Source organism: Myotis brandtii, unplaced genomic scaffold (assembly GCF_000412655.1).
Source record: "Myotis brandtii unplaced genomic scaffold, ASM41265v1 scaffold18, whole genome shotgun sequence".
Classification (NCBI taxonomy): domain Eukaryota; kingdom Metazoa; phylum Chordata; class Mammalia; order Chiroptera; family Vespertilionidae; genus Myotis; species Myotis brandtii.
The window spans coordinates 6,606,305-6,632,337 of NW_005356674.1; the positions used below are offsets into that span (position 1 = coordinate 6,606,305).

The 26,033-nt window shown below is 40.6% G+C and overlaps 1 protein-coding gene across 1 annotated transcript in view; it reads right to left on the minus strand.

The window, feature by feature from the left end:
• NEK11 (NIMA-related kinase 11) overlaps positions 1-26,033 on the minus strand; it is a 158,915-nt gene that overhangs the window by 126,050 nt on the left and 6,832 nt on the right. The window contains exon 3 of the mRNA XM_014537530.1: positions 73-238. Coding sequence (XP_014393016.1) covers positions 73-238 — 166 coding nt within the window. The remainder of the gene's footprint in view (positions 1-72; positions 239-26,033) is intronic.

Below are 26,033 nucleotides of genomic sequence, written 5' to 3' on the forward strand. Positions count from 1 at the left end.
CATGGATTAGTGACATCTTTTTCTATGAAACAGATCTTTATTACGATTTCAAGAAGAATAGGAAACTCTCACCTCACAGTACTCCGTGATGATGCAGAAATTATCTTGCTCCACAAAGCTGGCGTGGAACTTGACAATGGCTGGGTGGTCCAGCTTGGAAAGGAGCTGGGCCTCCAAATTGGCCTGCACAGTGTCATTTGGATTGAGCCCTCCCACGGAGATTTCCTTCAATACCTTTCTGCAGCCAAAAAAAATTTTAAATATAGTTAGAGCTAAAAAACACACACACATTTAGTAGATCTAAAGAAGTGGTGCAGGGCCATCTAATCAATGCACAGGCTGTGACTACTCATAGGTCTGGTATTGCCTGTTAGGACACTGTGTCTCTAGGCCAGTGATGGCGAACCTTTTGAGCTTGGCGTGTCAGCATTTTGAAAAACCCTAACTTAACTCTGGTGCCGTGTCACATATAGAAATTTTTTGATATTTGCAACCATAGTAAAACAAAGACTTATATTTTTGATATTTATTTTATATATTTAAATGCCATTTAACAAAGAAAAATCAACCAAAAAAAATGAGTTCGCGTGTCACCTCTGACAAGCGTGTCATAGGTTCGCCATCACTGAACTCTAGGCAGGGCCTGGGCCTGCCTCTCTGTCCTAGCCAAGGACATGGCTTCCCCAAGGCCTCTGACCTCCACACCTGTGGCTCTACAGTTTTGCTAAAACAGGGCAGACATGGAGCTAATCTTGAGCGACATCACTGAGATGGCCCTTCCTCTGTCTCTCTAGGTATCTCCATTCCTTTTTGTCTCTTGCATGGTGTCTCTGTTTCTGTCTTTTTCTATCTCTCTGTGTGCTTTTTCTCTCTCATCTGTTTTCATCTGTTCTGTCTGCTTTTCAATTTCTTTATCCCTAACTTGGTGTCCCCCTATCTCTGTTTCTGTGTCCCTTTGTCTCTGTCTCTATATACACAAATGAGTATGTGAATATCATGTAATATATACAATGTAATATAATGCAATATAAATATATCTGTGACTCTGTCTCTTATTCTTGCTTTGCTTATCTCTTTCTCTGACTTTCTCTGACTTTCTCTGTCTGTGTCTCTCTCTGCCTCTGTGTGTGTGTGTGTATGTGTGTGTGTATAATACACATAAGGCACACATACACACACACATGCTTCTCTCTCTGTCTCTAAGCTCTAAAATTTCCCAAATCTATTAGTAGGACAATATCTGTTTATTTTTTAAACCATCCTCTGCATAGCATACTTAACTGCTACCCATATTTAGAAGAGAAAAAAAAATCTAAAGACATTGACAGAGGTATTTAGGATCTTGAGCATATATAAGTGGAACAAACACTCATTAAATCTCAAAATTATTAATTTAAAAATTGTGATAACTCAGTGAAGAGTAGACCAACACATTATCTCTTCCCATCTAAGAAAAAAGAAGTCTGATGAACAAACCAATTATAGTGCCAGAGTGTAAATAAACTAGACTGCTGGGTAGAAGCACTTTAGAATGCCAACTACGTGTGTAGACATACTCCACTGATTGTAAGTGAGCTGTCGCTGTTCATTAAGGCAAATTCAGTAGGACCTGTACTAGAAATCATTCTTCAAAAAGTGTTCCTTAAGAGTTATCACCTATGCATATTAATGAAAATGTATTTATATAGACACTCTCTTGATTAAAGGCCCTTTAACCAATTCATAGATTAACCAGCGTCCTTCAGTCCTTCCTAACAAATGCTGAGGGTTGCCTTTGCCAACGGGATGCTGGAGCTAGGAGGTGCTCTGTGGCACGCCCATTCCTGTCCTTTGTTGAGACCTGTGTGCTTACCAAAGTCACTGTGTTTACCTCAAGCTTGTTTATGCCAGTTGTGCTCATTATTGTAAACTTGTGACTAAAATACGACAAACTGATGAAGGATGAGTGTGCAAGTTATCTTTGCTAGAAAAACTAAGTCAAATGCTTACCAAAAAAACCTGACAAGTTGGAAAAAAATGTGGTTAAATAAGTAATTGACACAATTCTAAAACGTTGGTTAAAAAAATGTAAAAATCTAATATTCTTTTTTAATGTTCTTCATCATCTTCCCATTCTGAATTCATCCCACCCCCAAAAGACAACCACAGCAGGCACTGTCTCCACAATGAGTGGTCCAACTACACTAGAAAGGACGGCTCTTCACAGGCTCTGCCTGGGCATTTACACGCGTCTTTAACTATGGCTGCAATTTAGGAAGTTCGAATATTTGGTCCCCTTTCCCTAATGGTGCTTTCACATGATTCTGTTAGTTACAGAACACGCTATTAGCCTGTACTTGATAATGAAGTAGATTCTAGAGCAGTGAAACTTCGTGGCCCATGCGCAGAAGTCGGTATTTTGTGGAAGAGCCACACTCAAGGGGCCAAAGAGCCGCATGTGGCTCGCAAGCCGCAGTTTACCGACCACTGTCCTAGAGGAATGGTTGCTTGATAACATATTTTATGGAAAAACTGTTCTATAAAGAATTTGGCTAAAACGGACTTCATGTTGCCTGGCCGGCATGGATCAGTGATTGAGTGTCAACCTGTGAACCAGGAGGTCACAGTTCAATTCCCGGTCAGGGCACATGCCCAGGTTGCGGACTTTATTCCCAGTGTGGGGTGCAGGGGGCAGCTGATCTATGATTCTCTCTCTCCCTCTCCCTTCCTCTCTGAAATCAATAAAAAAAATATTTTTTTAAAAATGGCCTCCTGTTATTGAGAACGGCATCTCAGTATACATAGTATAGTTAATATACTATAAGGAGCTTGAAATGGCATACACAGCTATGGTTTTTGTAACTTCTGAAGACTATGAAGCAGCAGGCAGAGCTCAATGACATCTTCATGGTGCTTTTCCAGTAATTCACGGTGCCCCAGCTAACATGCAGTTGTAAAAGTCACAGTGGTTAAGCATGACAATAGAAAGCCTTACACAAACTTGTAATATTCTCTTGCTGTGAAGAAACAAAGGCTATAAAAAGCTTCAAGATACTTATTTTTCCTTGCAAACATCAAGTATTGTGCAACAGAGCATGAGGTTTTACATATAGTTACCTGAGTCTTGCCTGGCAGCCTGATGATAAAGCATAAAATCTCATTTGCCCACAGCTTAGCAGATGAAGGTAGGACTATTAAGACAGGTGATTTCTAATACAATCATCTCCGGCTGACACGGAGACACTCTACCTTCCTTCCTCACCGAAAATCCTGTCACTGAGCTGACAGAGGGAGCTCCCATTGCATATCACTTACTATGAGATGCAATCAGACAAAGAAAGCATGGAAACTTACCAAGTCAAGGACAGCTTGTCACCTGCTCAGGGACTCTCTGCCTGTCACCCACTCCTAAATGACATGACAGGTATTTATTTTATCAGACTCTTCAACTGTTTGGGAGCAACTTTATGACAGCAGCAAAAACGGCCATCCTGCCAGGCGCCTCATTTTGCAGACTTTCTGTTCTCTCTCCCGAGTGTCATGATTCTTTATTTCTAGAATCCGTGGTGAACTGACAACCCAGGAGAGTGACTTTGAAAATTTGGGTCAACCATAGCTAATTTATTCCCTTAGGATTGGCCCACCTTTTTTTACAAATAGAACCGATGATATTTTTGAGATGTTCACCAAAGTTTGTTTTTCCCCCAAATCTCCTCAGATCCTTTCACATTTTCCCCACTGAAGCAACAGCAGATGGAAAAAGATGACATCATCAACTGTAGAGAATATGTGTCAAATCCCCAGTTTATGATTTTCCAATAGAGAGACCAAGGCCAAAGAGAAAAGACATGGCGGACATCTGATGAGTGGGTGAGTGTCCTCCTGCCCCCAGGTGAGAAGGAGACCCTCTGGACCAGATGAAGGGAGGCAAGAAAGTCAGGGACTGCTGAGCCCTTGAAAAGAGTCCCAGACCTCTAGGCAAGGTCCAGAGAGCAGGATAGGAATAGAACTCCAAGATGGGGAAGGGAGCCTAAGGGCAGAAGAACTATGCTCTTTCCAAAGCAGCCAAAGAAAATAGCAGGACCCTCACATTTTCTGGGGTCCAGAAGGGGGCAGGCGTGAAAAAAGTATTCAAGGGGAGAATAAGCCGGTGGGCCTCAAAGCGCTTTAGAATCTCCAGTGAGGACTGCAGAAAGTGGCAGAAAGATGTTCCATGCAGCCACAACCATCTCAGTGAGAGCCAGTCAGCTGGTGAGACCAGAAGACTCCCCAGTTAGTCTAGAGATAACTAGCTACAGTCCCTTCCCTTGTGATTTCACCATCAACAATCAAGCATTGCAAGTATATAGTAAGTACCTACTATGTGTCTATGGAGTAGTGGGCTCTGGGGATTCCTGGTCCCTGCCCTTGTGTCTCCTGGGGAAGGCAGATATTAAACAGGTAAGTATGCACAAGTGTGTGTTTGTATTTTTAAAAACATCAGATCGAGACAGATGCTATAAAGTTAGGGTAAATGATGACAGAGGCCCTCCTGATTTAAGATGCTATGACTCTCTAAAGTGATCGCAGCTACTGTACCCACTGAGGGCAATGCCACAGGAAATAGATTTTAATCTCAGCTTAAATAAGAGAGTAATTTTTTGCTTATTTGACTTTGTTTGGATTCAGCATTCATCTGTTTGACAGAAAGATAATTAAATCTGCTCAAGACTTTTAAGATAGAGTTTTCATCCATCTAGCAAGGCAGCAATTATTTTAATGAATTCTTTCTCCAATGTTAAACTCTCATTTCTTTCTAATGTATAACAAAAATATAGTTTCTGTATGTAAATTTTTGAAAATAAAACATATGGAAACTATTACCAACAATCTATCATAGAGATAATCAACATTAACATTTCTCTGCATTTACATCTTCTTCTACACATTTTTTTAACAGTAGAGGCCAAACAGTTTACACAATTTGCCTGCTGCTATATTCACGAGACGTTATCACAGCTGACACCTGTCATTTGTGACTGCCAGTATCTTTAGACAACATCCCCACAATTGTAGTGGATCCCTGGATTGTGGGTCCTGTCTTTTCCAGATAGATAAAAACAAACAGACAACAAACAAAACCTACCTCTCCCACCTCCCTTGCATTGGGGTGCCAGTATCTACCCTGGGTTCCACCAGTCAGCTACACCCATCCAAGACTTTGCCTGGGTGTGAGCTGTGTGAAGAAACAGGGGAGACACGGGGCCTCCCACTCACTAACACAGGTGTCATAAGAAACAGTGTGCCCCAGGGGCAGGGGCAGCAGGTCACTGCAGTGGTGTGGTTCTGGCTGATGGTTCTGGAAACTGAGCTGTCAGCCTGCTCCCCTGCCTTCTCACTGTCACTGTGCGTTATCTGTATTCTGCCTGACCATGCAGAGGGTGGCTGCTCTTACCTTCACCTGGGAGCCCTGATCAAGGCAGTTACGCATGACATAAGTACATTCATGTGTTAACATGAGTCACTGTTAACACTTTGGGGTAATGAAAATTGAACCCCCAATTAACCTCATTAGGTTAACTTTTATTTATTTATTTGAGTCTTAAAATTTAAGCTCTTCTAAGGGATTTTAGGCCACAGTATTTCTCATTTACAGGTAGGAATATCATGAGAGTGGAAGCATCCTTTTGAAAGTTATTTCATCCCCTTTAATATGACATATAACTTTAAAATGTAAAGGGCCTGAAAAAATATAATATCAGTGTGATATGTACTCAAAAAGTGACACATTGATTTTTTTTAAAAAAAGGAAAAGCCAATTATCAACAAGATGAAAATAAAAAGTGTTGGGAGAGATGTGGGAAAAAAGAACCCCTATACACTATGGATGGGAATGTAAATTGATAGCAACTATGGAAAACAATATGGAGTTTCCTCAAAAAATTTTAAAAATGGAGCTGCCATATGACCCAGCAATCCCTCTTCATGTTATCTACTCTAAAAAAATAGAAAACATTTATTCATAAAGATATATGTACCCCTATGTTCATTGCAGCATTATTCATAGCCAAGACATGGAAACAACACAAGTGTTCTTTGATAGATGTTGGATAAAGAAGGTGTGGTACATGTAGACAATGGAATACTACTCAGTCATAAGAAAAGATTAAATACTGCCATTTGCAACAATGGATGGATCTTGAGTATCATGCTAAGAGAAATAAGTCAGATGGAAAAGGACAGGAAACATATGATTTCATTCATATGTGGGATATAAAACATAAGGCAACAAATAAATAAACAAAAACAAAAAACTCATGTTGATATAGACAACAGTATGGTGGTTATCAGAAGGTGTGTGTGGGGGGGGCATTGAAGAAGGCAAAGGGGTTAAAAATGGTGGTAGAAGGAGATTAAACAGGGTTATAAGCACACAATGCAACATACAGATGATATAATAGTGTACACAGATGTATAATATTGGAATATAGGGGGCCCTAGTGGCCAGAGAGAGGCTTCAGGCGCAATTAATTGCAGGTGCTGGCAGTAGGAGGCTGGGCCCATAAATAGGAAACATTAATAGCCCAGGGGACACAGGTAGGGCACCCCACCATCTTCCACAGGGATAAAAATAAAGAGCATTTCTTCCATGTTAAATTCTGGTCTAGTCTATCAATACTCCTGAAGATGGCTAGGATATTCCTGAAGTTGGCTAGACAAAATAAAGGGTCTTGAATACTGAATAATAAAGCTGCAAATTAATTATAATCTATAGATAAATTCCATTTCCTAAGCTTTTCAAAACTGATTTAGTTCTCAAACCTACTAGCAGCATATAAGAGTATTCCATACAGATAATAAGCAAAGGATAAATAAGTAATAATAAAGATAATAAACAAAGAACAAATAAGAGTATAAGTATTTCAGACATTTCTGTTTGGCAAATATGCTATTCTTGGCTCCTGACTAGATTATATTTTCAGTTGCGGTGTCAAATTCCATGCAGTGTTTCACTGCTGGCACCATAACAAATTATACAAGTTGCCGTTTCCTCTCCTAAGTAACAGAAGAGAGGAAACAGCAAGCGCAGCAGTAGGAGGTTTGAAGGTGAACACTGCCTACATGTCGAGATTGTCTTAGGTGCTATAACTCTGCAGGTGTGATTTCATGTATGTAAGGGCCAGTTTTTAATAAGTTCAATTGTGCAAAACTCATTTGACTTAAAATTGTTAAATAACTGAGTAGTAATAAGCCTTAAAAACAAAAATAAAAACTGGTAACATATGACTTATGGCAACAAATCATTCATTCATTCTCTCATACTTTGAAAGGTACTGAGCTGAGAGCAAACAAAGACCCTGTTCACATCAGCAAGGAAATTAAGGAGCATGACCGTGTCAGTGAGGATATGAAAGAATAATTCACCCTAGATAATCGGGTTAGCTTTTGTTATGACTATTATATGCTCCACATTTACAATGAGTGTTAGCTTAATATTCAGAATGCAGTGCTCTAATTCAGAATTCCTGTCAGGTTTTCATTTTGAACATTACAGAACAACACCAGGACTGTGGCTTTCAGTGGGAAAGCCAGATGTGATGCAAAGCCCACCATGAAATCAAGATACAGAGACAAATTGAGTTTTAAGAGCAACAAAAACTAATTAGAGCTCTATTTCCTTCACTGCGTAAAACTGACCCAGGATAAGCCCAGCTTAAAGTAAAATTAAATTGTGATCCAGGCAAGAAGACGGTTGGTGCTCCAAAAATAAAATGAAAAAATAATCTAGGGTGTCAGTGAAATAAAGTCCCCTAATCGGACTGGTAGCAGGTAGATGCTGGTTGGCCTCAGTTAACATTAAGACAGACAAAACAGCAAAAAGTTTGTATTTCTAAATTTCAGTCTCTAATTCATCATCATGGTAATTGTAATGTATGGACTTGTGCTAAATTTCTATCTTTGATTTAACTATAGCATAAAGCAGGTTGTCATTTTATTTAATTTTTGAGATTGAAAGGAGGGAAAACAAAGCTCTATATATTCGCATACTTCCATTAGATGGTTTAAGCAACTGATTCTGGGTCTTATATTTCTGCTTAGTGCTTATACCAAAAAAAAAAAAAATGTATCAGAAAGCCAAGGCTTAAGAAAGCCTAGGCTTAAGCTACCGACAAAGCTCAAATTAGAATCTACTACTAAGAAGGATCTAGTTTTCCTGAATGAAAGCTTTGGATTCAGGCACTGATTTGTAACCTACAAAAACTACTGAAAGAGCTCAAATCAGAATCTAACTAAGAAGGATCTAGTTTTCCTGAATGAGAGCTTTGGATTCAGGCACTGATTTGTAACCTACAAAAAAGTTACTGTCAACTATGAAGAGATAGAGACCGGGGACCGGTGGCTAGCCTGTCTCTCATTACACAGGCTGCATTTTCTGGAGTCAGGAGGGCAATGGGGAACCTGGCTAACTAAGTGCTTCAGAACCTTCGTGTGTGCTGTATCTCAGAGGAGGCTGTGCAGAGTTCCTCCTACCTGCCCAAGGGGTCCCCAGGATCTCTGCACGGGAGACCCCCTCGCCAGTCGGTTTTAAAGCGCCATTAGGAAAATGGCCCTTCCAGTTTGGGCCCATGTGTTAGACTAAACTGTGGTTTGTGTTGGTTTCCTCTTGCTCTGTTCCCAGTAGGGATAAGGTGCAGCTGCCACTGACCCTTCAAATGTATCTTGTTACACAATTTATTACTCCCGTGTATTTATACTCTGCCTCATTCCACAGAGGATCTGACATAACATATAATAAAATTTAAAAATGAGGCCGGCAGGAATAGGTAGAAACAGGAAGCAGGGAAAAGCAGAACGCTCATATGTGGCCAAAAATGGCTGCTACAGTTGAGCTCAGATTTAATTCCAAACTTCGGGGAATGTATTATTACTACTGCTGCTGCTGTTATTGATGATCATGCCATAGATGTAATTCTTGCCTATCATAAGAGGGTATTTCAGCCTGTGGATCCTTCAGAACATAAATTGCCTTTCATTTTAATCACACGGCAGTAGTGGTTTCCTCAAACAGGACATCAGTGGTTATTTTAAATAGAACTCGTTCAGAAATAGGATTCTAATGTACATATGGAACAAGACGCCTTGCTGTCTAATTTAGGCAAAGCTTCTTAACTCTTGCCTTACTCCAGTTTCTAATTTCAGAGCACCTGAGCTGTGCCAGACACTCTGCTTGTCTGAGACACAGCCTCTGCCTTCTGGGGTTTGCAATTCAGTGGGAAGGCAGAGACAAATAGTTACAAACTATAAGAAAGCAGCGTGCACCATAAAAGAATGAAAGAATATCCTAAAGAGGGAACCAAAGGCCAATCACATGAAAACATCCAACCACTAAAATAATAATATCGGTGTTAATTATGACAATAGAAGATGCCATATAAGAAACAGTTATCTGGCACCCAGCACTGTGCTAAGACACCTTGAAATGAGGAAGGTGAGACCGGTGTTAATTATGACAATAATTAACAGATAGCAGATGCCATATAAGAAACAGTTATCTGGCACCCGGCACTGTGCTAAGACACCTTGAAATGAGGAAGGTGAGAGAAGACACTTGGAATGAAGCAACTGTGCCTTTAAGGGAGGCTCAGACCCTCACTTAAAGGCAGAGAGTCAATAGAGTAGGCAACCACCCAGTACTAATAAAACCGAGACCCCACTTCTGAATCCTGGGAACCTCACCACTATGGGATCCTGCCTCCTGCGTTCACAAAGTCAGACCTAAGTGAGCTGCACACTGAGACACAGTCTGTACACCAAGACTGATAATATGAATAATCAGGAAAAAAAGGTACCCTCCTGCCAACACCCCCCGTCCCGAAAGCATGTGTTTCAATTTCCATGAAAAGCATCTTTCAGAAATTGTAGAGCAATTCTGACATGAGTCTCGGCAAAGTTGAAGGACTGTAATTAAACAGGTGGCTGTGTGCATTTAGAGCACGAAGCAGAGGCCAGCAGGGGCTCGCCTGGGCTATGGAGAATGAGCCTCACTAAATTAACCTCATTTCTTTCTGTGAGAGGGTTATTTGATTGGTAGATCAGAGAGAACTAATTAGTCATATCTCATGATTTCAGCCCATGTGATCAATTCATGTTAACAGATGTGGACAAGAAGAGTCTTGGGATAGCCTTTTCATATGGGAGAGATGCAACCTTCGTGTGGATTGGATTCATGGCGGGTTGAACAAGTGGGCCAAACAGGCTAGCGTCTTGGGTCTCAGGCCACTTTGCAGTTGCTCCTTCTTGTCATGCCCCTGGTATCCATCCCTAATAATATCTTCGCCAATATTTTATTAATGACTTGGGTGAAGACCCAAAAAGACATATTTACCAAGTTTGTAGAAGACACCAAGGCAGGCAACATAATCAATAGACATAGTCAAAGTGATTGGAGAAGCTGAAATGTGAGCTGGAAACCACCCAGGTGGAATTCTGCAAGGATAAACCTGGAGTTCTACAGTTACGGCTGGGAAAATAAAATCTCAAGTCTAAAATGAGTGAAACCCAGTTAAGAGTAGAATGGCTGATCTATAAGAACTCTGAAGGTGTGTGGGATAAAACTAGTTGCCCCCACCCCCACCCCCCAAATTCAATCTGAGACCACAATATGATGTGACTGTTAAAAGAGCTACTGAGACTCCAAGCTGATTTTGAAAGGTCTGAAAGGTTTTAGTATAAATACACTTGGTTCCATTAGGCCCCTTGTGTTCAGGCCTGGAAGCCTCATTTCAAGGGAAATAATGTCACAGAAGTTACCCAAGGAATGATGATTAAGATTTTCAGGAGTCTTAAAATCAGGTTACCCAAGGAATAGAGAAACAAAAGGGACAGAAATATATTTTGAGCAATAACTTATGAAAATGTGCTAGAAATGTTTCCTGTGGCATTCATTAAATACTTAAACCCACATAAAGGAGTTGTTATTTTCTCCACTTTACAGATGAGAAGACTGAAACTGATAGTTTAGGTAATTGTGTAAAGTAAATGGAGAAACTGATACATGAATGCACAAGGGTCTCACTTTAAAGCTGAGGCATTTTCCAATTTATTATTAATGTAACCCCTATCCAGTGGTTAAAACATCGATAATATTATCCAAGAGAAGATTAGACAAAGAGGGGACATAATGACTATGTCATACAGCATATGCCAGCCTTCAGTCACTACTTCCCATGCCTTCCTCTCTGCACCCCTTCTCTGCCCATTTACATTCATGTAAACCTTGACTCCTATGCTCTCTTCTACAATGTCTTTCCCATTCTATAAAAATGGGCTACGTGCACCTCCATCTAGATTCTAGCATGTCCTGCAAGGCGTTGAAAGTGCCTATTTACTTCCTGGTGGGCCTGACTACTCTGTCAGCTGTTTGAAGGCAAGAGCCACATCCAATTTGGTTTTTATGTTTTCTTCATAACAGCTTTATTGAAATATAATTCACATGCCATAAAATTCACTCTTTTAACATGTGCAATTCAGTGGTTTTTAGTATACTCCCAGAGGTTTGAAATCATTACCACTGTCTAATTGTGGAACATTTCCATCATCCCTTTTAGGGACTGAATTGTGTTCCCTCCCACCCCCAATTCATATGTTGAAGTCCCAACTCCCAATGCCTCAGAATATAGCCAGTAATTTGAAGATAAGGTCTTTTATGAGGTGATTAAGTTAAAAGGAAGCCAATAGGGTGGGGCCTTAATCCAATATGACTGCTGTCCGTGTAAGAAGAAAGAAAGGGACACCCGGGCACGTGCAGGATTGCACAGAGGAAAGACCCACGTAATGACACCGTGAGCAGGTGGCCATCTACAAGCCAAGGAGAGAGGCCTCAAAGGAAGCCAACCCTGCCATGGTGCGGGTGAGTTTATACATCGCCATATAATGAAGGAACAGATGGTACTTGGCAGCTCACTATCAGCCCTGGAGCTAGCTCTCTAGTCACCACAAAGGACATTATGCAACCTTGCAATCGGAACCAGAGAACCTTCCAGGTTAAAGACTAAAATGCCTTTGCACCCTCTCCTAGGGAGAGGAGGTGGACTGGTCATGTTGGGGGGAAATGATTTACACAGTTCAGATAGATGGAGAAGGTCCAGTTGATGGAACGCCATTAAGTGTGAGGCTTCATTTAAAATTTGTCTGACAGGAGGGATTCAAGAGCTGTACGATCTTTAGCAAGAGAGGGACATTATAAAAGTAGTATTCTATAAAATGGTCAGCCTTGAGCTTGAGGAAAGAGTAGAGTAGCCCACCAGTCAGGAAGCTACTACAGATGTAAAATTACAGTGGAGAACAAGGTAAATTGGAGAGATTCTTAAGGAAAAATTGGCAGGTCTCTCGATAGGTGGTGGACAGAGAAGTCAGTCACACGTGACACTGTTTACCAGTTTTCAGAATCAGGAGTGGTAACTACCAGAAAAAAAGGGATACTTTCCATTTGATTTTGCTAAATTTCAGACATTGTCTGGATACTGAAATGGAGATTTCCCTTGGACCCTGAAAATATGAGACTGCTTAATGGCTGAAAGATCAAAGCTTGAGGTACAGGCTTTAGGATAATCTGCTCTCAGGTAACGGAAAATTAGGAAAGTAAATGGAGCAAATGTGAAACAACACCTATGCTTAAACATATCATCCTTCACCCAGAGAACATTTACCAGATAAACTTCAACTCCGTGAATCATCAGAAGACTAGATAAACTGCCTCGATGAGAAAAGCAATGAAAGCCAGTGAACAGTGACAAAACAAAGCATATTTTCTCTCATTAAGTGTGGCATTCAAGACCTTTATGTCTAAGTTTTCACGTGAGGTTATAAAGGTCTATTCAAACAAAATGGCTTCGCCCTTGCTAATTATTTTAAAACCTTCAGAACCAAAACAGTTCAACTACTCTGATTGCTACTGAACTATGCCAGAGGTCTGTCATTTTGGGGGAGACTCTAGTTGCCACCCCCTATGCACCTGCCACAATCCCCCTGCTATCTGTGTTCAGGGCTGGCTCCATGGGCATGGAGCTGTGCAGTCACACAGGGCCCAGCGATTAGAAGGGCCCTACATGTGGTTTAATGCTCTGCAGTCACTGCTTTGAAATTCAAGGAACCTTGCATTTTCAGTTGGTACTAGGATCTCACAAATGAAGTAGCCAGTCCTGCCTGTGTTATTCAAACATAACTATTGCTAAACTAACCAACTTCATTCTTGGTCACTGGATCAACTTTGCTTTTGATACATGGGATGAAGTGAGGCAGGGCTCAAACCTGTCAATCCCCGATATGCCTGCCATTGCCATTGCCATGAACGCTCTTGACATGGAATGGGTGTGGGACCATGGCTACAGAGGAGGAAGTCAAGAGGTTATAGGAGCATTTATAAGAACGGAAACATCTTCATCTCTTGGTGCAAATCAGATGCTCAGAGCCATGCTACCACCAGTGGGACCACTTAAAAATTAACTTTCTAGAGTCAGTAGGAAAGGCCAAATGGAAATCAACTGTGTGCACACTTCGATACAAATGCTATTAAACACCCCCCCCTCACACGGTGTGGGTGGATCTCACTTTGGTTCTGTTCCTAAAGGGACGGACGATCAGGAAGAGCTGGAGCACACTGACAGAGCTTCAGTGAGTGAGGAGCTCTCTGATGGGATTTTTATCACATTTCAAAATCAGGTTTTATTTCTTGTGGGTTAGATTTCTAAAATTCTAGCTATGTCAGGCAAATATGACTATTAAGTCATAATAGTTTTACCCTAACTCTTCAAGAATGTCTGTAAAAATAACTAAATCTCCTCCTCTTGTATTTGAATCTCCAGCTCCAGAAGAAGTATGTTGAAATAAAATTGAAGCAATTCTTAGTAGTTTCAATGAGCTAAATATATTTTCATGGGACCAAGAAAAATAACACTTCCCCTTAAAATAATCTGAAAATGCATTTGCAGTGGTAATTAAAGGTTATCCTAAACTAGAGATCAGTAATGCCTTGTAGCTACCTGGAATTTTTATAATGCTTTTTTTTATTTGAAGCATCCTCATAGAACTATTATAAAATCAAATAAAATCATGTTATTGAAATATTTTGTTTTTTCAAAGGAAAAAGTTATATTATTATTGATGGAAAACAATATAAAAAGACAATTTATGGGACTTACAGGATCAAATTTGACCAATTTTATGTTCATAGAAAATTTAGACAAAAGAAAATTAAATACTTCATCCTTAATTAATTACACCAGTTTATTTTCAAAATTTAATGGTTAACCTTCAATTAAGATACAGGAAATCTTACATTTGTTTTCAGTACCCTAGCACACCTTAGATTTGAACCAATCACCTCTCCTCAATTACCTCAGCTATAACCAGAGATAAATCCTGTCACCCAGACAGACATATCTGTGAAGATCAGGGAGCTAAGCGGTTAGACTGTCTGAGGATCTAAAGATGGGGTGACTTCCCTGCCTTGTCTATATTGTAGTATAAGTTATTTAAGGGAACTGTAATGGAAACTTTAAGACTTCAAGAGATAGAGATGAGTCAATGGGTTTTATTTATTTAAAATACAATGATAAGCAATATCCAGTTATTGTACCAACAGCTTTCAGCCCTCAGCCTGAAAAGGGGACCCTTCAATGCCTAAACAGCCCTGATCCAGAGCTGGTTCTGTTTTCCCTGAAATTGGGGGCCAAAGACAGGAGGGGGTACCTGCCCCTGTGGAGGGCATCTGCTCTGACCCCCTTTGTTGCCTTCTCTCAAGGCAGAAACTGGGGGCCCTTGATGACACAGCTCATATTAGACCCATCTGCTCCCCGAGAGGAACCACTAAGGAAGGCAACTGGAGGCTTTCCGGCTTCACGTAGAGGAATTTCCTGAGGGCCAGGGAACAGCACACGGAGTGAGCCAGTCACTGCTGAAGGACTGAGATATTTCCAGGCACGGAATGAAGCTGAAGCCTGGAAAACAGAATGTCCCTTTGAAAATGCCTCGCTCCTAAGGTATCCTGGGAGACCCTGTCTGCAAGGGCTGGGGTCGGGGCAGCTACCCCCTTCCGAGAACTCCCATCCCAACACCGGGGCGCCTGTTCATCCCAGTGTGAAATCTCTCCAGCAGAGAAAGGTGCACAATGAGACCGAGCCTGAGAGAACCAGCTAGGGATTTCATAAGCATCCCTACTGACCTCAAGGCACCGAAATGAAGTTAGAGCCCTCATGGGAAAACCCGGGTGCCATTTCTCCCCACCCGCAGTCGCCCTTATTTCCCCGTAAAACAGCTCCAACCCTCCAGATAAAGAACTGAATAACCATACTTAGGCCTCTCTGCTCTATTGCCCAGACATGGACATACTATGTATGCAAATGGAAAATGTTGTGTCCCTGTGCTACTGAGAAAAACAAGAGCTTTCGTAATAGGGTTTGCTCCACAAGTCCTTCCAAGTCCTTTCATTTGAGTTGTTTGTCACCCAAGTGACTATTTACTATCATTTTTATACCAAACACAATATGAACTATTGACTAGCATTTATCAGACAGACACTTCCTGCCTTCTTTCCCTGTTTTATTCTTTCTGTAGCATTTAATCATAATCTAGTACATTATATAATTTTATTCATTGCCTTTCTCCACAGCCCCACCAGAATGTCTTCCCGCCCTGAGAACAGACAGTTTGCTGGGTTTGCTGCTGTATCCCAGGCCTAGACCAGCACCTGACTCGATACATGGACCAAAGACTGAATGAAGACATTCCCAATGTAGGTTACTAAAGGTAAACACTGCTTCCTACTTGTCAATGACCAAGTGACTCTAGACACTTCCTGCCTTCTTTCCCTGTTTTATTCTTTCCGTAGCATTTAATCATACCCTAGTACATTATATAATTTTATTCACTACCTTTCTCCACAGTCCTACCAGAACGTCCTCCCACCCTGAGAAGAGACAGTTTGCTGGGTTTGCTGCTGTATCCCAGGCCTAGACCAGCACCTGACTCGATACATGGACCAAAGACTGAATGAAGACATTCCCAATGTAGGTTACTAAAGGTAAACACTGCTTCCTACTTGTCAATGACCAAGTGACTCTACTGTATTAGGCACTTGGCTGAGACAAACTGGGTCATTTCTTTCTTCCTGCAGGACCTGACAAGATGAATCTTCACATAAAAAGAGTGACCCCTTCTCCACCTGGGAACAGGGAGACAACATGGTGCTCCTGTCCCCCGGGTGCCGTGGCCTGGCCAGTTTATTCAGACATCAGCCCGGAGGCTGGGCTTTCTGCTACCTCTGGAAAGAGAGGGGAAGTAAGTTCAGCCTTGGAGTGAGGAAGAGGGAGGGACAGAGAGGAAAAACTGCCCCACTGCGCCTCTGAAGGTTTCACACAGGAGGGATCACCCCTCAATCTAAGTTACAAAACCCATGTCCTCCGAGTGGGTGGGTCCAGATATCCTTCACCAGATGAGCCTCTTTCCCTGCAGCCCCTCCAGGCTTCTCTTCTGCATCAGGGCTTGTCACGAACGTGGCCAAAATGGCCTTTCACTCAGGGCTGCTGATTCAGGAAGGGCTTCAATATGGACTTCTGACAAGAGCTCCAAGCCAGGTGACCTAGCCTCTGTCTCAGGGACACACCGTCAGCTCCGACGGGTGCTCTCTACCAGACTTTCCATGCAGTCCCCATTCCCGGGCCACCCCAATACACTAGGAATTAAATTTTATAATAATTCCATAATTACCTTGTTAGGAGAGTCACATAGCATTGTGTTTTTCTGGTGTTAATTTTTTGTTGTTAATTTTCAATATACCCCGTTCTCTTGTTGCCCTGTTTTAGAAAGTCTTTAATAGACTTTAAAAGAAGGGAAGTGGCTCAGATGTGTCTCAACCCCTAAGAGGCCCTGATCTCTCTCACCCCATTGGCCCTCATAACAGAGCTATTTGCATTCACATCCTACTTTCAGCCCAAATGCCAGATCCTGGAAGACAATGGCTGTAGCTGCTTCCTCTCTTGGGCAGCCACCAACTACATGCTTGTTGAACAAAACTGCACTTTGCCATTCTCATGGACAGTGGAGAGTTAAATTTGGATAAATTAGGGCTTTTTCTTTTCAGATAGAGCACATAGACATTTTTGTATACACATAAACCAGGAAATGTGCATCTAATACATAAGAAACACCAAACCGATTTCATGCCAGTTAAAATAGTCTGTGAAGATGAAAAAAAATTTTTTTTCAAAATTTATTTCTCAGCTGACTTGTGCTTTACCAAGGAAGAAATTAAAAGTATGGTAATGATCTATTTTTGGCCTTTTATTCATTTAACCAGTAATATGGAAATATTGGTAGACTAATTAAACGAAGATGACATTATGGGCCCTGAATTAATACTGCCAGTGGAAATACAGCCGCAGCTTAATAGTTGATCTACATGTTACATTACCACCATCTGCTGTTCATAACGGTGACTTTTAAATAGTGACTTTCATTCTAATTCCCCTTACTGGATCTTTTGTAAATTTAAATAACACATATGCTTATGACCACTAATTTCAACATGGTGTTCATGGGTATCCAACAGGGGTAGCATTGCCTAAGTTGGGCTCCTTGGTACACTAGTACTAATAAGAAGGGCCCGAAAAGAAGGGAGACCAGTAGTTAAACAAATTTGAAAAAAGCTCTTGAAGAATTACAACTTATCCCAGTAAATTTAAGGCTCTGAAGAGTCCCTCAGCAAAATAAATAAATAAATAAATAAAATAAAATAAATAGTGGAACGCAATTGTAGAAAACAAGTGTTTTCTAAACTTGTTTAATCATGGAACTTCCCCCCTCCCCTTTTTGTTTTAATCCTCACCTGAGGATATGTTTTTCATTGACTTTAGAGAGAGGGAATGAGAGAGAGAGAAATACTGATGTAAGAGAGAAACATCTATCGGTTTCCTCCAGCACACGGGCGTCAAACCCGAGACCCTTCGGTGCACCTGATGATGCTCTAACCAACTGTACCACACGGGCCAGGGCTGGCACTCCTGTTTATACAGAACACCCATTAACATGTTCAAAGGCAGCAGCATTTGGTGCTCTTAGTGCTTAAGGTAAGAGGACACTGAGCCTATTCCAAAAATCACAGCTGTAAATGTTTCATCATATAAAATGCCTGCAAGCAATCTAGACAAATTTACAGCACGGTTTTTAATTATAAATACTTTGTCTCCAGATTTACACGTTTTCTTATATCACTTCCAGGAAAACAGGGGGGCAAAGGATCACCGTCGTCACTAACCCTTCAAGTTATTTCAGAAAGTGAAAACTCATCTCATCACTAGGCCTCAATAACTAGTGCTCCCCAAAAATACACCTAATAGCAAAGAGGAGCCAACTCCTACGCCTGGAATGGGGCTGCCAAAAGCAGGACATGTCTCTGAAATCTCATGCTTTCTTTTTAAAAGTCACACAAGACATAGTGACGTTTGTGAAATGACAGATGTTCAGGGTTATTCACTGCAGCAGCATTTTTAATAACAAAAGATTAAAAACAACCCAAAAGCACATCGACAGGAAAGTGGATAAATTATACTATGGCCATACAATGGAATGTACTATGCAGCTCTAAACCAAGAATGGAGACAATCTCTCTCTACTAACACAGAAAGATCTCTAAGATACTTTTGCATATGAAGAAAAGCATGAAACAGAAATAGGTAATGTGCTAGTTTTTATCAGAAGGGACAAAAATAAGAATCTATATTCCAGAGTTGCTTATCTATATATATAAAAGCCTAAGCGACCATTACGACCAGTCGACTGAATGACCAGTTGATTGAACGACCAGTCGACCAGTTGCTATGATGTGCACTAACCACCAGGGAGCAGACGCTCAGCGCAGGATCTGCTCCCTGGTGGTCAATGCACTCCCACAGCCAACCTCCTGCGGCCGGCCAACCTCCCGCAGTCCCTCCCCCTGACCAGCCTGCCCAATCGGCCCCTATCGGGACTGGGCAAGATGGTCCCAATTGGCCCGATCACCGGCCAGACCAAGGGACCCCACCCACGCACGAATTCATGCACCAGGCCTTTAGTATATACATAAAGCAACTCTGGAAGAATCCATAGGAAACTCTTAAGAGTTGGTCATCTTTTGGGAAGAAGGGGACAAGAATGAGAGGAGACTTAACCAGTACACCTCTTTATATTTTTTAAGTAATATAAATGTGTAACATTAAAATATTAAAAAGATAAAAAATTATGCAGAATTTTCACTCCATTCACGACATATTTACATTTATCTTCAAAAATATTTTAAATTACCTGTCTATTTTCACAACAGTAAAACTAAATCTACATTTAAACTCCTGCTTGGTGGGTCACCTGGCATATCATATGTTGTCCCAAGTATGGGTTTAGGCAATTTAAAACTTGCTTAAACATTTAGCCTTTATTCCCTTTAGAGAACCAACACAAAAATATCTGTAACCTCTACTTAAAAAATGCTTGCTCAACAGTTTGGGATTTTTACCTACAGGCTGGGGTTTTTAAAACATGCAAGGTTGCCCTGGCCAGTGTGGCTCAGTTGGCTGCGCACCGATAGGTTGCCGGTTTGATTCCGGTCAGGGCACATGCCTGGGTTGCAGTTCAATGCCCAGTAGGGGGCATCCAGGAGGCAGCCGATTATGTTTCTCTCTCTTCCTCTCTCTAAAAAAATCAATAAAAATATATTTTAAAATAATAATAAAAAGATAACATAGCAAGGTTTACCCCAGGGTCTTAGAACTCTCATGCTCAAAATCTGTGCCGACTTACTTTTTGGAAGTGACCACACAGAAAGTACCACCACACTGAAATGGCAACTCCGAATGAGAAGCGTCACAGACTTCTGCCCATTCTTCAGTACCAGTGTCCAAGGATAAGCCAAACCTTAACAACAAACCAAACCGCTGCTTCACAGCCCAAAGCAACTGGAGTTTCAAACTCTCCAATTATTTCTAATACATAGTTTTTAAAATGATGATTATAAAATAAATCAGTCTGGCTTAAGCCAAACAATTTCCTATTATATTTCCTAAGATTAAAAAATAATTAGCCTTCTTTTGGGTGTACTTTCACAGCACTTTTATGATTTTTATATAACATATGTGAAAAACATGACTTTTCTTTCTATGAAAGCTATGGTCCAATACATTGAAAAAAATACATTTCTTTGATGGAATAAGCAAATGTAATATGACTAATGTCAATAAAACGTACTACAAGTACCTGCATTTTATCCCTGAAAAGATATCCTAACGACAAGTTCTGTATCCTTGTTTACCTCCTTAGAGTGATTCAATAAACCAACAGGGCCATAAATGTCTCCCAAGTTCTCTCAAACTGTAATTTTATTTCTAGGCATAACCAAGGCCAGAATTCAAAAGACAAACAGCGTGAGTGGCTGAACCAATGCAGCACGACCAGCAGGGGGCAGTTTCTCGCTGCTTTAATCAACTCTGATTCCGTTGGAGGGCTGTTCCCTCTGGAATCCCTTCAGAGAAACAAACAGGCAGCGGGGACTGCGAGGCCTTAAATCCTTACTGCCGTCTCCTGAGGATCTGGAGGTGCCTAAGTGGCAGAATGATTCCGCCTTCAGGTTCGATTGCAGTTGTAATAATGAGTTATGAATAATTGATCACTGGGCAATGAATTATTCAGGCGGGCACACAGTTTCCAAGGAATCCTGGCGTGAGCCTCGCTAATAGCATAATACGAGCCAGAGGCAGCAGCGGAGGGGACACCCCACAATTACCCCACGCTGCAGAGGCCTGGGTAGTTAGCGCCTCCCAGCGTGGGCTTTTCAGTGAGCGGCCATATTAGTGCCTTTTGAAATTGTACAAAGTATAAGTCCCCACAGGGAACCCTCGTGTCTGTCCAAGTGTGGTTATGAAATACGGAGCCCTGACCTCTTCACCCATCAGACCAGGGCATTTGTCATCAGCTGAGGACAACCTTTGCTCGTTGAACTGAAAACTAGTGTTGAACTGATGTGTGCTTCTCTCACATCGATATTTCTTTCTGTCTTTCCCTCTCTCTTCCACTCTCTCTAAAAATTAATGGAAAAATATCCTCGGATGAGGACTTAAAAAGAAAGAGATAGCAAGGCTTACTTAAAATTCAACTTCACCTCTGTGTCAAGTCCCGTCCATATCGAACATCCAAATGCTTCACTACCTAAGTGATGTTAAACGGCCTTGCAAATCACATCACTCATCGATCCTTCTTGTCATTTTCACTTCTAAAACAATTGTAAAAATAATAGAAACTACTCCTTAGAGCGCAATCATCATTGTGCTGAAATATCTCTGAAAGGGCACATGAATTAAAAGCAGCTGATCAACAAGTAGCAAACCAATGTTGTAAAAAGTGGATGGGCTGATCTTGGCCGAAACCCACAGTATCTGATTTCTGCAAGGCCCATGAGATGAAAGACACAGCGAGAGAGGGAAGGAAGCGCTGTCATGCCACAAATCTTCCTCAAATCTCCCCTGGGGAACGCAGGTATAGCTGCTTGGTTTTTTTTAAGGGTTTCTCCAAATCCAAACTGATAGGAAATTAGGAACATCAATCAAACTTTCGTTAAAAAGCTGAGTGCCTATCACATAGGGGAGAAGCTGAGAAAACTGGCACCCAAACACATCCTAATCAAAGTTTCAATATCCCCAATTTTCCACTCTTAGAAATTTGGCAGCCTAGAACATAGGATAAGAGTATCAATTTACACTCCCGGTGGAGGGGACAATTTGCATGCTACACTTTTATTATATAGGATAGATGATACCACAATTCAAATTTTCAGTTCAAAAGCGTTATAAAGGTGGGTGCCAGCCAAAATGTGCCCACACCTACTCCCGGGTCCATGCATATGTCAAAAAGGGAACCAGGTCATTTCAGAATGAAGGGACTGAGAGAAAAGATGCTTCCCTTGCTGATCCTGTGGGAGTAAATGGTGGTACAGAACTCCCTGCTGTGTGCCAGGCAGAGTGCTGGGCTGTTTGACCCACCAAAAACTATTGGTGGAAAAAGTCTCCCAAGAAGGCTGCTTGAACAGAACCAAGAACAAGAAGGGTTTGTTACAGATTACACTTGACAGTGTCATGCTCACTTTGGGGTCAGGAAATTAAAGTTAGTCCCCCAAAATATTCTGACCAATACAAATACAAATATTCAACCAATACAAATCCTGAATTTGGTTATTGATGTTTCTCTGCAGTTTATTAAAAATCAGCTCAGGCCCTAGCTAGTTTGGCTCAGTGGATAGAGTGTCAGCCTGCGGACTGAAGGGTCCTAGGTTTGATTCCAGTCAAGGGCACATGCCTGGGTTGCGGGCTCGACGCCCAGTAGGGGGCGTGCAGGAGGCAGCCAATCAATGAGTCTCTCTCATCATTGATGTCTCTATCTCTTCCTCTCCCTTCCTTTCTGAAATCAATAAAAATATATATATATTTAAAAATCAGCTCAGTCTTTGCTATAATACATCTCACCAAAAAAGTCTTTTTTGGGGAGGTGGAGGGTGGACTTTAACTATACTACATCCATAAAGTTTTGTTCTTACATATTACACACTCATCCTTAAAGTGTTTTGTTTTATTTACTGAATAAATGAGACAAAATAATACTTTAAATAATAGGCTTACACAAATCTTGTGTTTTTAAAATTTGGGGTAGTCAGCAGTGACAAAGAGACCAGCATACCCAATTACATTTTTAAAATTATTACTTACTAAAATTGCTTAGATATTCCCCCATCTCATACATTTAAATGAAGAATTATATTCCTTATTTCCTGGGGGTATATTATTCAGTGTTAGCAAAGCCATTAGGTTCCCTACTCACAAATCCACTAAAGCAATACATCAGAATAACAGAGTGGGATAAATAAAGAATTTAAACTGCTAGTCTGAAAATCTAATAAATATATTATAGTAATTTGTCTAAACTCTTTTCCTGTCGACAATCCATCTGTTTTAAATAAATCACTTTTGTTTTCTTTCAAACAATAGTAATAATTTTAAGCATTAAAAAAAAGACTTTTGCATGCTATTGACTTCTTTCTAAATGCTTGTTGGTGACTCAGTGTTCAAAGCCGGCTTTTATTGGCCCCCTGCCCAAGCCACGATGAAACTGAGGGTTTCCCTGCATCCTACGCATCTCAAAATACTTCATTTTTTTAGTCATTTCTCATCTGTAAATATTAAAAACCAGATAAAAAGCCCATAGCTTCTTTTATGCTAATATATGCCGCAAAGCAGCCTCAGGCAAATGTAAATTATTTACCCCAGAACCGTGGCCAGCAAACCGCGGCTCGCGAGCCACATGCGGCTCTTTGGCCCCTTCAGTGTGGCCACGAAGTTTCAATCGCACTGTACGTGCGCGCCCGCAAGTGGTATTTTGTGGAAGAGCCACACTCAAGGGGCCACAGTTTGCCGACCACTGCTCCAGAATATCAATGTCATTACCGCAATCCAGATAAGTCAAAGTCACTGTGCGCCTTTGCAGTTTCTTCTTTTACCCTTTCATCTCCCAAACCTTCAATGGGGTAAGATGGCCAGGATCTCAGAGGTTGACTTTATCCCAGACAGGGAGCTGGCAAAGCCCACAATGAAGTACAAGTTCAAATTTATCCTTTTCAGATTTACCTAGGAGGAGCCTAAGCACAAGATCTTGCAGAACACAAGCTATTTTATTTTATTTTTTTTCTTGTGACTTTTTAAAAAAATATATATTTTATTGATTTTTTACAGAGAGGAAGGGAGAGTGATAGAAAGCCAGAAACATCGATCAGCTGCCTCCTGCTCTCTCCCTACTAGGGATGTGCCCACAACCAAGGTACATGCCCTTGACCGGAATCGAACCTGGGACCCTTCAGTCCGCAGGCCGACGCTCTATCCACTGAGCCAAAATGGTTAGGGCAACACAAGCTATTTTAAAGGAGATTTTAATATTCTTTCCTGTTATAATCCCTCTTAAAAGACTGAAGATTTTAAGGAACAGAGACCTGATCACTATAATGAAACACTGAAAAAAAAACTCTTATCTGAAACAGCAAAATGGAAAGAAATGGTTAGTTTCCTCAAATTGCTTTCATAACCCTCTACCATAGAGACCATTGAATCTTATTAAGTTAACTCAGCCCACTCGATCACCCGATTTTCCCTTCACAGATACCCACTGGAGAGAATTCCTGGTCATAATATAGAAATAATAGCTTTAATAAGTGTACACAGACGGGGCTCAAGGTTGGATGCACTAAATCTACTGATGTTCTGCTTACAAATCCAAACTCAAAACTCAAAGTAAGGATACGTTAAAATGATTACATAAATCACACAGAAAATCCATGAATAGGTTTTAGTAGGTGCAATACACCAACACTAGCTTTGCTGAAGGCTATCGGCTACTAAATAGAAATTACTGCCACATTCTGAGTCGCTGAAAGCTTATTTCAAATATAAAATCCATGCATTCCAGTAAGAACTATTACTCATTTTTTTCTATTACTCATTTTTAATTGTTTGACACCGTCAGACTACTATAATCAATGTATTAATTCTCTAAGAAGAAATAATGTTCTTTTTTATAAATAGTGAAAATGTACTCATGAAAGGAAGCTCTTTGGTTCATTTCTTACAATATGAAAACCAATTTCTCCATTTCTCAATGTGTCAGAAATAAACTTGAAATGGATGAAGTCCTTTTTTTTTTTTTTTCTAATTACAACTGAGAATCTCAGCAAATGTGGCCATAATTCATAACTGGCCCAATATGCTCCAGTTGAAAGACCCAGAATGCCCATTACTTCTTAGTGAATGGAGCTTGGTTCTTCATAAGTTTGATTAAAACAAAATTTTTTTAAATAAATTTTGGACAGATTAATAAAAACATAAAATTATGAGCTAGGATTAGAACAACCTTTAGGGATGAGTTAACATTCTACACACATTATACCAGAGTTTCTATAACTATGAAAGAAAATATTCTCAAATATTGTTTTATGAATGTCACGATGCAGAATAAAATAAAGGAAAAAGCTCTATCCCATTCTCTGCTAATTTTAAGTTTAATTTTACTCTACTGTGATAAAACAGAAATGCCAGATATTTATGCCAAAAAGAAAACTGTCTTCAAACATAAATTAAACAAGTGGAATGGCTGTAGAGCCTTTTTATTTTTATTCCATAGCTAAAACAGAAAGTCAATAACAATGTAAAGGAATGTGGTAATTACCTTGTAATTAAAATTCACAAATTCACAGTATATGAAACATCTCAGTGGTAGAATGGTGCCCCCAAGTGGCATAATGATAAATTGCAGTGCACTGATGGAAAAGTTAGAAACACTGTGTAACTGTTCCATTTTGTCAAGTTCTTTGATTAATCTAAAAGTGCATATGTGGACCTATATTTCACAGAGTATCCTACAAACCATCTCAGACTCATGGCCTACCTAAGTCACTCCTTTAATAAGTAATACCAAGGGATAGTGTGGTATGTAAAGGTATGATACCTTTTCCTTATTACCTCAAAAGGTTAGGGGTGTGTCCGTAAACAACAAAAGGAGTGTCAGATCTATTCTGACCTATTAAGGGAACAGCATTCATAAAATTATCGAAATTAAAAAAGAATAATTAATTTTTCTACCCATATCTAACATTAACCTGTGTTTATGGCCCAATACGTAAAGCAGAATTTAAAACCTTACCCAACTAAATTGCTCGAGAATGCGTGGTGCTAATTTATGTGCTTTGCTCACAAACTAAAGGTTCAACTACCAACACTCTAGGGAAAGAATCTAAAAAAAAAAGCTAGTTTATCTCAGTGGATAGAGCATCGGCCTACAGACTGAAGGGTTCCAGGTTTGATTTCCATCAAGAACACGTACCTAGGTTTCAGGCTCGATCACTGGCCCTGGTTGGAGTGTGTGGGGAAGGTAACCAATCAGTGTTTCTCTCTATCTCTCCCCCTCCCTTCCACTCTCTCTAAAAAAAAATCAATGGAAAAACAGCTTCAGGTGAGCAT